General features: G+C 28.8%; 1 protein-coding gene across 5 annotated transcripts; it reads left to right on the top strand.

Annotated features, from left to right (window-relative positions):
* Window positions 1–2,895: 2,895 nt before the first annotated feature.
* Window positions 2,896–10,608, top strand: LOC145187822 (monocarboxylate transporter 10-like). 5 transcript variants are annotated; one of them, XM_090076710.1, is made up of 5 exons: window positions 2,896–2,944; window positions 8,391–8,480; window positions 8,869–9,422; window positions 9,599–9,968; window positions 10,134–10,608. In XM_090076710.1, exons 1-5 carry the CDS (start codon window positions 2,911–2,913, stop codon window positions 10,463–10,465), a joined length of 1,380 nt encoding a protein of 459 aa, XP_089932836.1. In that variant the 5' UTR covers window positions 2,896–2,910; the 3' UTR covers window positions 10,466–10,608. The 5 variants fall into 5 exon arrangements, with proteins under 5 accessions (XP_089932836.1, XP_089932838.1, XP_089932839.1 ...); XM_090076711.1 differs by lacking the exon at window positions 2,896–2,944 and having other exon boundaries at window positions 8,167–8,480; window positions 10,134–10,422; window positions 10,457–10,608; XM_090076712.1 differs by lacking the exon at window positions 2,896–2,944 and having other exon boundaries at window positions 8,137–8,480; window positions 10,243–10,608.
* Window positions 10,609–12,801: the final 2,193 nt, after the last annotated feature.

Here is a 12,801-nt window from a genome sequence, read left to right as displayed (position 1 = left end):
ACTTTGTTGCGTGTAAATGCCACGTAATGACAGTGAACCGGTGGCGCGTGGACGGCGATCAATGATCACTAAAAATTTTTAGGTTTTAAACGTCTTGCAAATTTAATTCGGAGTATACTTTCTTTTTCCTTGTTTAAAGCAGGGGTGGCCACAACTTTTTTGATAAGGGCCAAAGTTAGCTTTTCAACTGTTAAATGGGGCCGGAGATTTTTAATGATATAGTTTTTTAAAAATATTTTATTTAAAAATATTGATTTGCAAAGGAATAACACTCAAACACACATATTTACTAGCTAACAACATATGCTGGTCACAAGGCTATTAGGTATAATACAAATTATAGTTTATTGGTAATCACGAACCTGCCTTTTTTTCACAATATTTTTAATGTAAATAGGCAACCGACTGGTTGCGATTCTTAATGTATTCTACAAGTTAGTATCTGTCAGTACAGATCTTGTTTTGGATTTAACAAATTTCATACGAGAAAAAACACTTTCACTCAAATATGTGCTACCAAACAAGACACCTATCATTTTTGCATTGTTGACTAAGTTGGTGTACTTATTTTGGTCAAGATTTTTGTAAAATAACAATAAATTTTGTTTATTACATGCTTCTCTCAAAGCATCGCTGCATTGAAGATCAATTAACTCCTCGTTGACAAACTGATTATAAGTTTTTGAATGTTTTGTATCATAGTGCCTCCTTAAATTATATTCTTTGCACACTGAAACCGAATCATTACATATTAAACATACTAGCACTGAATTGCATTCAACAAAAAAGTATTTAGTTTGCCATTCATCATTAAATAAACGACATTCCTTTTTGATTTTGAAGATGCCATTTACAGTTAAAAAACGCAAATGGTAATTGCCGGCAGTCCCGGAAATTAATCCTGCGTTTAATTGCCGGCAGGATTTTTTTAATATATTTTTAATTATTTAAAGCGCTTGTTTTTTTACAAAAAATATTTTAAAATTTAATAATTTATAAATTTAAATATTATATAATTTATTAATATTATATATGTTTATAGTTTTTTTTATTATCTTTACAATTAACTGACGGGCCGGATAAAAGGTTGCTGAGGGCCGGAGTTGGCCCGCGGGCCTTATTGTTGCCACCTATGGTATAGATAGTATATAACTATATGCTTTTTGAAGGTGGTTACCTCTTGTGGCACCACTTTCAAATAACGACATTTCTTTTTGAATTTCAGAAGTTATACTTTCTACCCTTGTAGGTTGTAGGTTAAAAATATTTACTTAACTTCTAATTTTTTTTTAAATTTCTAAAGTTCTTCAACTATTTCAATTTACGTTTCTTTATCAGATCTATAATTCAAACTGAATACGTGAAATACGTGACTTTTCGTGAATACGAAAAAAACCACTTTGAATAGTTAAAGAATTTTTTAGAATCACGCATACATTTCGTCGCATAAGAAGTATTGGGTTTTAACTTTTTTTTGTTGTTGGGAAAATTTAATCTTCAATTTTTCTCAGTTAAAATGTTTTTATTCCTGTTATTTTTTATAATTAAAACTATACGTCTTTTTTGTTATTTATGTTTCATAACTAAACTGATAAAATATTACTTATATGGTTTTAAATTTTTTGTTTTTATTACTAATTGTTAATTAAAGCTTTTATTAACAAATTCTTATAATATAAAAAAGCAGATAGAAAACTCTAATTCTCGTGCGACGATTTGTAATTAAAATGAAGCCGAAAATTCGAAATTAAACTAATTAAAACATTGCAAAGAGAATAAACAGCTATGTAACAAGTATTTTACCAAAGTATTTTACTATATTTACAAGACACTTTATGATGTACGAATAAGTTAATAGCTTAATCCCTATTTATCTTTACTTATTTTATTGCATTCCCGAAATCCCGGGAAATTTTCGTGAAATATCCCGGGATTACAGGATCAACAATTTATATCTAGGGATGGCAATCCCTAATTGTTACATTTACAATAAATCGGTTTCACCTACTTTGCCCGTTTGAAACGGCTCACGCTTCACCATTTTTTTTTAACTGCCTAAGTTCCACGGTATTTGGTTTGCTCACTGAAGGACGTGGATTAGAGTTTCGCTTATTGGTTGAAACTTTCAGTTTAACAATTTTATTATTTACACTCTGCTATAAATCTTTAATTCTATCGTTTCACCTCTAGAGAGAAAAAGAAATGTCTGCAAGTGAATTCCTGTTAGTGTCTGAATGATTTTATAACAGTTTCTTTGTAGAAAAGGGTACCATTATCACTTAATCTTACATTAGCGTTTAGAAAAGAAAACATTTTCACTTAATTTTGCATTAGAAACAACAGCTATCTATTTATTATTTTGACTGAATTCAAAATAATAAACGGATAGCGTATTTGGGGAGTTTTTTAAAGGAAGTTTGGCCAACCAAGATGGCAACTGAATTAGTCAACGACTAAGAAAACCAAAAAAACTCCAAATAAATACTGTTTCAAATTCTATAAAAAGTTGTAATTCTATAATTTAAATTTCAAATTCTATAAAAAGTAACAAAAAATTTGCTATTCTTCGACATACATTCGATATAAATGCTTTTGTCAATAACCTTTTGAGAACTTGTTAATAACCTATAGAGCACTCTTGGATAAAGTTGGTAATAAGAATGTTAAAAAATTTCATTTACAAATACAAACATTATTCAATTAGGAATGTTAAGGTATTTTTTAGTATGAAATCAAAAGACTTTCTTTGTAGATAATTAAACAGTTTATGCTTTATGTGTTTTAGTATTCTGCGTAATACTTCTTTTACAAAATTTATTTATATTGTTTTTGTATATATTATATAAGGATTTATATAATTTTAAGTCTTTTTATGCATAATTTATGCACCTCTTAGATATTAATTATTTAATGCTGTGTGCTAGAAGGTTGATAACACAGCATGGTAAGCAGCTATAATATCTGTATACAACTATCTTTATACCATTAGTTTTTGTAGATACTGCTGGTGTATAAATATATTGTATGAACTATTAGCTGATCTCTGTGAGCTACATAACTCAGAGATTCATTCTCAATCTAGCTGACATTACTATATATATTTTGTAATTTTTTATTTTTTTATTTTGCATAATCAATGAAGATCATTAATATATCTTTATTAAAATTTATAACCATATTTATTACCAATTTATTAGTGTGAAAACTATAAATATGTCTGTAATAATATATTTATTACCAATTTATTACTGTATAAACTATAAATATGTCTGTATTCTACAAAAGTGCTGAATGTGTTCTTTGAAAAAAACGGAGCAATAATAAATTAATAGAAAAAAATTGTAAATTTAAACATATTTTACTTATATAATCCGTAAGAAGTTTAATAAATGTTTTGGAAATATAGATGGCTGCAATCGCACCTTGCTTCAAATGGAAACATTCGACCTGTCTCGCCAAAACATTTTTCTTTAAATTGATCTGAGCGAAATGTGATTTTAACACATGGTTTGTAGCTCACCTCACAAACAAACAAATTTTTGGTAAGGGTTAGATTTAACATGATTAAGTTCAAAAGAAAAAAAAAAAAAAAAAACTACACCACAAATGCCATCCTAATGTAGGTATTAAAATCCAGAAATAAATATAAGAAGAAAACATAACGATAAAAATATCAAACAAAGTTATAAATAATTAAAGCTCAAAATAATTAAAGCAAAGTTATAAATAAGTATAAAAATAGAATAATTAAATCAATAATTGTAAATAATAATAATTAAGCAAAGTATTGGTTTATTCAAAAGTTATTTCTTATAATTAATAAGTTTCATGTTTTACTTTTTGAAATTTTACGTTTTTGTTCATAAACGTGGAAAAAAACGGTGTCGAGGGTTGTAACTAAATGCATCTCTTTAAATCGTCTCTTTTTATAATAACAATATTTTTTTATACAGAAATAAAATGATTTTTATTTGTAAATGCAGCAACATCGAGTTACTCTTTGGTTTAATTTTAATAGTTTTTGCTGCCCACCACACACCATGGCCTACTATATTACACGGCCGTATATGTTACATTTTAGAGGCCGATTCTAAGAGGCCTATTTGCGCAAAAAAAGTAAATGACACAACTACAAGTGATAAAGTGTAAAATTGCAAGTGTAAAATATTAAACTTGCATAAGATTATTGGTTTAAAAAGGATATATATATATATATATATATATATATATATATATATATATATATATATATATATATATATATATATATATATATATATATATATATATATATATATATATATATATATATATATATATATATATATATATATATATAGCTATTTTAGAAAGTTAATAAAAGTTTAAAAAGTTAAATCATATCATGGTTAACAAGTGTGTTGCATATGGTTGTAAAACTGGATACATCAGTTCTTTGGAAGATAAAAAAGTTGCTTCTTTTCATTTTCCTTTAAAAAATGAAGAGTTACTAAATTATTGGGTTCATTTTGTAAACCGTAGTGATTGGATGCCTTCACCTAACTCTGTTTTGTGTGAAAAGCATTTTAATGAAAAGTACATTATCCGTGGTGTAAAATGCAAGTTAAATTGGAATTTGGATCCTATTCCTGAAATTTTTTCAAGTGAGTGCTTAAAACGTCCTTCCACACTACCATCACCTATTGCTATGAGAAGACCACCTAAAACTCGGATTTATCAAGAAGATGAACTTAGTTCTTTTTCTAAAAATGATAAAATTACTGACTGGAACATGTTAAATAGTAAACATTCACCAGAAGGCTTTGAATTTAAAAAACATCTCAATTGTATAATTTATTATAGTTTAGTATTTGATCCAATTACACATTTTCCTTTAATTCTTGAATCAATAAAAATTGACAATTGTTTATGTGTAGCTTTACAATATAAAGGAAATAATGTTCCACTTCCTCCATGGTTAACTAAAGGTCATAATGCCAAATTAACTTGTTTGAGTATGTTAGAGAATCTTGCTTCATACATAAAAATCATTGCTTCTTCTAATAGAAATATGCTTCTTGATGAAATAAATAGTCGAATATACTATAAATCCAAGGGTCAACCACAGTATTCTGCCAATATGATTAGACATGCTTTATTATTAAGATATACATCTAAACAAGCATATAAAATGTTACTTGAATTTTTTCCGTTACCTTCAATTTCTTTATTGAATAAAATAAAACAAGGTGGAGTTGATGCAATAAAGGGTGCTAAAATACTGCTTGAGAAAGGTTCAATACATGAAGATATAATACTAATTGTAGATGAATTTTATCTTCAGAAACAAGCACAATATTGTAGTGGTGTTTATGTGGGTGCAAATGACGAGGGTACTCTGTACAAAGGAGTTGTTGCATTTATGATAGTTAGTTTAAAAAAATCTATTCCTTTTATTATAAAAGCAATACCTGAAGTTACTATAAGTGGTAAATGGCTTTCAGATCAAATATCAGATTCTATTAGTTCTCTTTCTCTATCTGGTTTTAAAATTCGAGGAATTGTTACTGACAATCATCAAGCAAATGTAACTGCATTTAGTTTACTTCATTCTAAATTTGGTAACCAATCAAGTTTGTTTATTCATCATCCTGATAGTCCGAATAATAAAATATACTTATTTTATGATAGTGTTCACTTAGTTAAAAATATCAGAAATAATTTATTACACTGTAAAAAATTTGTCTTTCCATCGTTCACATACAATATAAAGGATGATTCTTATAGTTGTCCAGCTGGTTATATTACTTGGGGAGATTTTCATCATCTACATTCTAAAGATGAGCAACTTCAGGGTAATTTAAGAAAAGCTCCAAAAATCACATATCAAAGTCTTCACCCTGGTAACAGAAAGCAAAATGTTTCTCTTGCACTGTCCATTTTTGATGAAACAACAATTGCAAGTTTTAAAAGTTATTTTCCAGAACGAAAAGACATTTCTGGTTTTCTTACTATTTTTCAAAAATGGTGGACTATTTCAAATTCTAAACAACAATTTAGTCCAAATAAACTTGGTAATGCAATTGTTTGTGATGATGGTAAAACAACTTTTTTTAGGCAACTTGCTAATTGGATTGAATTTTGGCAGAAATCTCCATATTTTACACTATCAAAACAAACATCATCTGCTCTTATCACAACTCTGCGTTCCCAAGCTTTACTTATAGATGAGCTTATTGAAGAAGGATATTCGTATGTGCTCACTTCACGACTTCAAAGTGACCCAATAGAGCGTAGATTTTCACAATATAGACAGATGAGTGGGGGGAGATTTCTAGTAAGCTTAGTAGAAGTTCAACATTCAGAAGTTATTTTAGCATGTCGGTCTTTAATTAAGGAGAATGTAAATTTTTGGAAAGAGGATCTAAAGAAAGACCATAATAACCCTAATAATAAAGAATTACTGGAAATATTAGATTTAAACTCAAATGAGATATCTGAATCAACTCTCTTACCTGATACAGAAGAGGTTGCAACAACAATTGCTGGTTATATAGCTAAGAAATTGATAAAAAGAAGCAAATGCAGTTATTGCAAATCTATGCTAGCTACAGATACAAACAATATAGTTATTTGTCCATATCTACAATTACTTTCAAGAGGTGGTCTTACTGTACCTTCACTTTCACTCAAAGATTTTACATGTGGATGTTTTGCAGTCTTAGATAAACTTTCAAATTTAATAACTAAACAAGGGGCTAATGTCAAAGAAGTATCAACCTTTGTTTTATCAAAATACTTCCCAACAATTACTTTTACTTGTGATTTACACAAAGAATGGGGTTTTAACTTTGCTTCTAAAATTATAATTAATATCTTTTTTAACAATAAGCAGAACCTTATCAATGCCACTGTAAGAAAAGATGCTGTTAAAAGTTTTAAAAGTAGACAGAGACAAAAGTAAAGTTAAAAAAACAAACAAATATTATAAATAGATAAAACATAGAAATGGATAAAATATATAAAAGAACATAAACCTTAACCTGTGATTTCTTTATAAATTCCTAATGTTGTTGTCAATTTAAATGTATTATTAACAGATATAAAAATGTATATTAGACACAAATATATATAATATACATAGATATATATGTTTATATATACATAAATCGCTGGTATGAAAACACAAAATGCCAGTTTTCTGTGAATACTTTTTATTTGTACTCGTAATATTACATTTATTTCGCATGAGATATGTTTTTTCTCTGTAATTGCGCAGCCATCTTATTTATAAATAGGCCTCTTAGAATCGGCCTCTAAAATGTAACATATACGGCCGTGTAATATAGTAGGCCATGCACACACACACATAAGGAAATTAAATTTTAAAAGGTAGTCTATAGTTTTAAAAGTTATTTCTTGACATTGTTATAAACTTTGGTCTAAATTGAAAAGCTGTATATTTGGAAGAATGAATACATCGATTATCGACGAGATTTTTTCGATTAGCTATGATTAAATGGAAATTTTCCGAATTTTATTCGTAATTAATCTATATAAGCCGATAAAAAATCGATATAAGCTTTCATGACAATTTTTCAATTTATCTTACGGAATAAGTTTCGAAGTTTATTATTTGACGTCATTTGATTAAGGATTCAAATAGCGTTAGAAATCGATTAATTGAACTTATTAAAATTTAATTGAAGCATAAATTGCTGCTGATCCTGCAATTACGAATCTTTTTGAACAACTCACTTCGATTAATCGCTTTTACCCGAAAACTATTACGAATGACGTCACTTGTTCGAAAATTAATTTGTTTTTTGACAAGTTTTAAAGCCTCGAAATAGTTTGATAGATTTCAGTTTGGTGAACTTTACTACAGCATGACGATCTAACAAACCAATAACAAACTCACTTTAACTTTAAAAAAAGATAACAAAATGAGATAAAAATTTTAAGTTTTAACACTTCACTTCACGATGACACTAAATTGTTTTTTTTTCTTTTTTTTTAGGAATAAAAATCTTTTTCATTACTTTTTGTAATTATATTTTTGGTAAAAATAAACCCTCGAACACTGGAACGTTTAAAAGTAGATCAGGCAAAATTTGTTACCTCAAGTGTCGCGTGACACTGAATTAAAAATGTTTAAACAAGACTTTATAAAGAAAAGACTCAATAAAAGATTTTTTATATAAATATATAAATATATTCAAAGAAAATAAATTATTTACCACGAAAGAATCGTGACATTCAATAAAAAAGTGAGGTTTATGAAATAACATTTCCGCGAATTGTTTGATTCATTTGCTCGAAATGTGATAAAATTGATAAAAATAAAATTATGGACAATATAAAATTGGACGGTTGTTCTTCTTGGTTGATAATACCTTTTGCATTTTCAGGACAAGCACTCAGCATAGGATTTTTGTATTGTTACGGAACAATATTTGTGGAATTGCCCAAAATATACAGAGCCAGCGAGTTTCAGGCTGGTATGGCTTTTTTTTTTTTTTTTTTTTTTTTTTTGTTACAACACGTTTTTTTTTAAACTTCCTTTAAAATAACTTGCACAACTAACTATTCATGAGCCCAACTCAAGTTGATAATATCTCAGCCTATGCTTCAGCCAATAACGATCAGGCAAAAGAGTTTAGTTATAATACAGTTTAACAAAAAAGATTTCAAAAGGATTTTTCACGAACTTTCGAGTTATCCACGTATTATTGGTTTAATTATTGGTTTGTTAACCACCCTTTAATTTTCTATTATTTTAGACTCTTCCTCAACATAAACCATCACTGATAATCTAATACTTTTATAGATGCATTCTGCAAATTCTGGGTTCTTAATTAGTAATTATTAATTGAAATTCTTTTTTAGCTTGGATTGGTTCCGTCGGATACTCCACTTGTTTCCTAGTTGGGTTCATTACTTGTTGCCTATGCAATCGCTATGGCTGTGGATTGATGCTCAGTGTAGGTGGAGCTGTAAGTGGAATTGGAATATTAGCATCATCGTTTGTTTCATCAGCTAAATATCTATTTGTAACATATTGTTTAATGACATCAACAGGACTTAGCTTTCTCTTTTTCTCTTCCTATCTTTTGCTTCCATTGTACTTCAAAAGGAGGCTAGTGTTAGCAACAGGAGTTACATCTGCAGGTAGCAGCGTTGGATGTTTTGTATTCTCTCCATTAATAAATCTGTTAATAGTGAAACGGGGATTAAGAGTAGCACTTCGATATTATTCTATATTAGCTTTGATACCAATAGTGGGAGGAATCGTAATTCGTCGAAAAATCCCAACTGATCAGTTGAAAAAAAATATTTCCGATTATTTTGATCAGAAACTTTTCAAAAACCGAGCATACTTAGTTTTCACTCTAGCGATGTCCGTCATTTTGTGCGTTTATTACGTTCCTTACGTTTACTTGGTAAGTAGAATTGTTAAAGATCTCATAATAAATAGCAACGAATTTTAAAACGCTTTAATTTGCACTTTTCTACAGTTTAATATTATTTGCATACATACCTCGGTCTCACAAACATTCACACTTAATGAATTTCTATGTTGTATAATAAAAGTTATCGTTGAAATGATTTTATTCAGAATAGATATGCAGAAATAAATGGAATCTCTTCACATAGTGCATCTTTTTTACCTTCTGCTATTACACTTTCAAGTTTGTTCGGAAAAATCTGTTTTGGTGCAAGTGGCCAACTTTTTAAAACTAATACTATGCAAATGTTTCAATTGGCAATTGTTGTTTTAAGTATGTCAATGATGCTTCTGCCGTTAGCAACTTCGCTTACACATTTAACTACATTTGCTGTTTTCTACGGTATCTTTGATGGAGGATTCTGCTGTTACATAATTGTTATACTGTCAAAGATTGTGTCTAGAAATCAGGTAGACATTGCTTTTGGAATGATGTATACTTTTACATCGTTATTCTCTATGGTTGGTCCACCATTTGCAGGTACAAGAAAATAATTTTTTAAAAATTTATTATTATTGTTACCAATATTTCTTCTTTCTTTTCCTCCAGAAAATTTCAAAAAATCCAAATTTATTTTACATGATAATAATCTACTTTGCTTAACCTTCATTTTCTTATAACTGCTATCATTAATGTCTTGCATAGGATTTTTGGTTTATTCCACGGGTTCTTATCATATTGCTTTCATTGCATGTGGTGGTGTGTTATTTGTAAGTGCAGTGTTGTTTTTTGCACTTCCCTATATTACTTCAAGGGAAATTTTCGAGGAAAACCACCAAGACAAAAATTTAGGCGAAAAGAGGAAATCCAATTCAGTCCAAATCTGTGAGGAAGAAGACAAAAAAGATATTAGTGAAAGTTTTCCTATTTTATTAGGGCATATTGTAACTTCGTCATCATACAAATCGTTTGACGATTTCAAGAGCCTGGGCACCTCGGATAATAACAGATTTCAAGAGCCTGGGCACCTCGGATAAAAACAGTATACAGGCGTAGTTACAAAAATGCCTTTGTTAGTCAATAATTAGTCTTAGCTTCACGTCAGCTATGTATATTGTACATATGTACATATTAAACATTATAAACATATTTAAAAAAGTACCCGCTATTTTTTTAAAAATCATGTTCGTGTTTTATGACGGATAACTACTTTTTTTTTATTGGTTTATACAAAAGGTGCCTGTGACATAAGGTAACATAGCAATGATTACTAGTTATAAAACACCAAATTTACGGTAATATAACCGTTTTTTTGCATTTATGTTGAATAACTTAAAACAACAGGCATTTTCCCACCATTTTCAACATGGAGAAAAGTATATTTCTCCATTTTATATAAAAAAATAAAGTATTCAATGATGGATAAGATATATATTTTTTTATCTATTAAATACAGTTGTATATGGCACGTTATAAAATACAATTGTATATTTGTTTAATGGTTGCTAAATATTTATATAAATTTTAGTTTTTAATTATTGTGTAATCATAGTTCATTAATAATCAATATTGCTAATCCTGGGTCTCAATAGAACAGAAATTATGTAAAAGATTAAAAAAACAATGGTTTAGATTTTGTGCCATGACAACTCTTCGTTTAGTTTTACATAAGTGTATAACTTTGATTTTTAAATTTGATAATTCAGCCCTTTTTACCATGATTGTGAACGAGATGCAACTAGATAATTAATAAATAACTTCTAATAAAATGCAAGACAATTGATAATAGCAATTTGTAAATCTCTCGAAATGCAAAAGCCATGAGTGGTTGAAAGTGTTATCTTATAAAAACAAAGAACCTTTTTTCGCTATCGAACTCGTAGTTCGACTATTTTTTATACATTTTTTGCAAATATACGACATAACGACTTCATTCTTTAACGTGATTGATACTTAATCGATTTTTAATAATGTTAATACATTAACACGTAAACTTTTAGTTTATCGTTTATTCAAAAAAAACGGCCGGTGTTAAGTAATCGTAGAAAAATTCAGCTTCAAAAATCACGTAATTCAAAATCACCTTGTATAATACTATCCACTGGATTTATGCCATATCTTGCTGTATTTAAAAATCCCCGAGCTTGGTTTCTTTGCCTCTACATTTTTACCCCAACTACAGATTCTCTCATTTTCATTTTATTCCGTCTTTTCTATATTATTTTTTGAAAGCTGATACACACATTAGCGCTTGTTTTTAACCCTTTCCAGCTCATCGTTGCCATATGGCAACATGTCATTCAAAATATAAATTTTGTGCCTATGTAAATTTCCCACATTAGATGAAAGACATAGTTTTACTCGACCATCATAGATAGCTCTCTGCAATTTTGTTTAAAAATCTTTGATATTCATCTGTTTTTAACTGAGTATTTTGAATTTTCGTCGAAATTTTTTTTTTTTATTGAAATTGAATAATTTGGGCTGGAAAGGGTTAATGAAACAATTTCAATAATTGTTGTGTTAATGGACGTAATATAAACCGCTACATTCATTTAAACTACCAAATTTTACATTGTCTTGTGTGCCTTTATTCTCATTTTTAATGGATTCGCTCAGTGAATCGCCTGACACATTCTAAGCGGGCAAAAATCAGTTTAAAGAATCAATTAATTGATTATTTCGTGACAATAACAATCCACCATAGGTAAGTAATTTTAGGCAACATTTACGACAAACATCAAAGAGTGGATAAATCATGGTTGAAGTGAAGTAAAAAAGTTCCATACATAGACACTGAAATTTTTCAGTGTTTTCAATAAAATTTTAAAAGATTTGATAAATTCTCAGGCGCATTTCACAGCTTATAAGACGGAACCTTATGCACAAGTAAACTTTCACACACAATTTAAGTAATTGAATAACGTGGTTTTGTTTCTCCTTAAAAGTAAACTAAATATTCAAAAGCTTGCGTAAGCGTTTATTTGTAAAATGTCAATATACTACCATTTTTCAACATTTTTCAACAGTATATACTCAGTGGCGTATCTAGGGTAGGGCAGGTAGGGCACGTGCCATGGGCGCCAGCCTGAAAGGGGCGCAAAAGAGGCTTGGTTGCGATACAATAAGCGAGAATTATATAAAATAAATTAAGAAATAATATATCATATAAAATAAATATATTATATAAAATAAAGTTTGTGTCATCATTTATTAAAAAATTGTAATTAAGCACTTTATGTGGGGGAAGAGGGGCGCGAGATCGGTGTTTGCCCCAGGCGCTATTTACCCTAGGTACGCCACTCTATATACTTCATATACTCAAAATGTTTAAACAAAAAAGGATAAACAAAATGCATTCCTTTATTACCAG

This window comes from Hydra viridissima, unplaced genomic scaffold, assembly GCF_058129835.1.
Source record: "Hydra viridissima isolate aposymbiotic clone 2 unplaced genomic scaffold, HvirCarnegie_v1 scaffold_1, whole genome shotgun sequence".
NCBI lineage: Eukaryota > Metazoa > Cnidaria > Hydrozoa > Anthoathecata > Hydridae > Hydra > Hydra viridissima.
This window is presented reverse-complemented; position numbering and strand designations above follow the sequence as displayed.

Coding starts and splice junctions, on each gene's coding strand:
- LOC145187822 (XM_090076709.1), top strand. CDS start 8,330: ATGGACAATATAAAATTGGACGGTTGTTCTTCTTGGTTGATAATACCT. Junction 8,481..8,868: donor AGCCAGCGAGTTTCAGGCTG/GTATGGCTTTTT, acceptor ATTCTTTTTTAG/CTTGGATTGGTTCCGTCGGA. Junction 9,969..10,133: donor GGTTGGTCCACCATTTGCAG/GTACAAGAAAAT, acceptor TGTCTTGCATAG/GATTTTTGGTTTATTCCACG.